Here is a 2500-nt window from a genome sequence, read left to right as displayed (position 1 = left end):
GCCGCTTCCCGCACGTCCCGTCGTTAGAGAGGGACGTGTCTGTTTGCGCTGTCTCCCAGCGGAGAGGACTTCTCCCACAGGAGTTAACTGGAGACATCTGGGTGTTTATCGTTCTGCCAGATCTGTGTTCAGTGCCCTGCTTAGCCTGCGTGGGGGAACGTGTTGGGGGCTGACAGAACCAGTCGGACATGGCTCTGTGGTTGGGGAATTTTGCCCTGTGGCTGTGTGTGTGTGTGTGTGTGTGTGTGTGTGTGTAAGATTCCAGTCTCATCCATTACCATGCCACTGAGCCACAGCTTCTCTCTCTATCTCTCTCTCTCTCTCTCTCTCTCTCTCTCTCTCTCTCTCTCTCTCCTACAATTCCTCACCTCCAGTCTACCCATATGGGGTATGCTGTTCATTCAGCCCTAACACCAGTGTGCACTCAGCACTGACACATTAGCGGAGCTCCTTAAACATACATTCCGTGGGCCGTACGTCTCACTCGAAGCCCCTCCCTCCCTCCCTCTCCCCGACCTCTGACCTCACAGGCGACGAGCCTGAGTACCGTCACACGTCCTGCGACGTTCCAGCATGTAAGCGGTACTTGCACACCAGCCCCTCTGAGACGCGTCCTGGACGTCTCGCCACGCGGACGCCGGAACGCTACCCACTGTCCTCCTGGTCTCTCTCTGAGATGATAAAGTTGCTCCTCTCACTAGCTGGTTTTTACTTTTTACATAAATGTTTACGTAAACCTACACTAACGGCATTCTGGTTCAGTTTTTCACGACTCCAGCCTTTTCACATTATATCTGCTCCGTTCTTTCTTTACTCACATCAGAGGTCATTTTAAAACCATCAACCAGAGACCATCGACTAATTCACCCGATTCGATTTTGAGTGGGTCAAAAGCTTACATACAGCAAGCGGACTGTCTCTTTGAAAACAGAAACTGATGTAATGACTTTTAGCAGCTTTTGATTGGCCAGTGGTCATAATTAAGAGTTTGTCAGGAGTACACTCGCCAGAGGAAATCCAAGCCACTGTTGAACTGTCGAAAATCAGATATAGTAAATAACACCTAGAGTCTTGGCTATAATTTTAAAATCGCTTATGAATTTTAATCTCTTATGAAAATAAAGTCCATATCTTAATTGACTGGAAAATGTATGGTAATGTGTGTGTATGTGTGCATGTGTGTGTGTGTGTGTGCGTGCGTGCGCGTGTGTGTGTGTGTGTGTGTGCTGTTAAATCTTTAAATCCACGTTACTCCATCTGAAACTGGGGGAGGGGTCCTTCCTTGTTTTGCCATTGAGTCACTCTGGCCCCGCCTCCTGCCCCACCCACCCCCGCCTACATCACCTGTCCCATGCTGCCGCTGCGCCCGCTCATCCTGATCGCTGATAATGAAAGTACTTCCTCTAGAACTTCCTCTACGAAGGCGTCAGTGGCGGCTGGAATCCCAGCGCCCCCTCCTGTGGGAGTGTGGTGTCACGCTGGAGCTCTTGGAGACTGGGAAAGACCTCGGTGCTAGAGGGATCGGGAAGGAAAACGCACACACTGCTGACTTTCTGGGATCGTGGGTCCCAGATCATGGGTCTGGCCAACTGGCAAGACGGCCGCTGACCTCCTGACAGATCCGGAATGCCGATCACAGTGGCCCAGAGCGCTCCCGATGCTTCTCGCGTTAAGGCGGCGTGACCGGACTCGTTGGAGCCAGCCTGTAGGTTTTATTTTTGTCGGTCTTAAGGGTCCATGTGCCATTGAACGACTGGTGCTGGTAAAGTGTACTCTACTCGCCGAAGCCGAAGTCATCTAACAGACGTCAGACGCTGAAATCAGACTCTGGAGTAAACACACATGCGTGACAGGGTCTGTGCTGTATTCCAGTCCTGAAAGAGAAGAGGTCTGTACCATCACACCGCTGGGTTATTAAACCCAGCATGAGATCTGTCGGCCGTGTAAAGTCAAACCTGTCCTGCTGGGAGGGCTCCAGCATGTATACGCTTCTGCTCGGTATTTTCATAGCAGAATACAACCGTCTCTCTCTCTCTCTCTCTCTCTCTCTCTCTCTCTCTCTCTCTCTCTCTTTCTCTCTCTCTCTCTCTGCTCTCCACCCCTCATCCTCTTCCAGAGAAAGAGACATTCCTGGAGCCCTTTGTGTTGCGGGACCTCCTGCCGTCGTCCATCGGGAGCTACTACCGCTATGTGGGCTCGCTCACCACGCCCCCTTGTAGCAAGGTGGTGGAGTGGATCGTGTTCAGCCGGCCCGTCTTCATCTCCTACAAGCAGGTGGGTGTGCCGGGCCGCGCCGGGTCATCGGGTCTGCCCCCGTCGGTGTGAGCGGTATTTAAGCGTACAGATCAGGGCTGGAGATAAACTCCCATCGTCCTGGAGGTTCATGATGAGTGAAGATCATCTCTAGTTAATGGATGTATGAAAGTTCCACCAGTGCACACACATACATACACAGTCGTTCCAGAGCATTTCTCTTTGATCTTTGTCTCTGGTGCTGCCT

General features: G+C 51.8%; 1 protein-coding gene across 2 annotated transcripts in view; it reads left to right on the top strand.

Moving 5' to 3' along the window:
* ptprga (protein tyrosine phosphatase receptor type Ga) overlaps positions 1 to 2500 on the top strand; it is a 199162-nt gene that overhangs the window by 156362 nt on the left and 40300 nt on the right. For both annotated transcript variants that reach the window (XM_035520278.1, XM_035520277.1), the window contains exon 7: positions 2117 to 2274. In XM_035520278.1, coding sequence (XP_035376171.1) covers positions 2117 to 2274 — 158 coding nt within the window. The remainder of the gene's footprint in view (positions 1 to 2116; positions 2275 to 2500) is intronic.

Source organism: Electrophorus electricus, chromosome 20 (assembly GCF_013358815.1).
Source record: "Electrophorus electricus isolate fEleEle1 chromosome 20, fEleEle1.pri, whole genome shotgun sequence".
In the NCBI taxonomy this organism is placed as follows: domain Eukaryota; kingdom Metazoa; phylum Chordata; class Actinopteri; order Gymnotiformes; family Gymnotidae; genus Electrophorus; species Electrophorus electricus.
The sequence above is the reverse complement of the archived record's forward strand: the minus strand, read 5'-3'. Positions and strand labels throughout refer to the sequence as shown.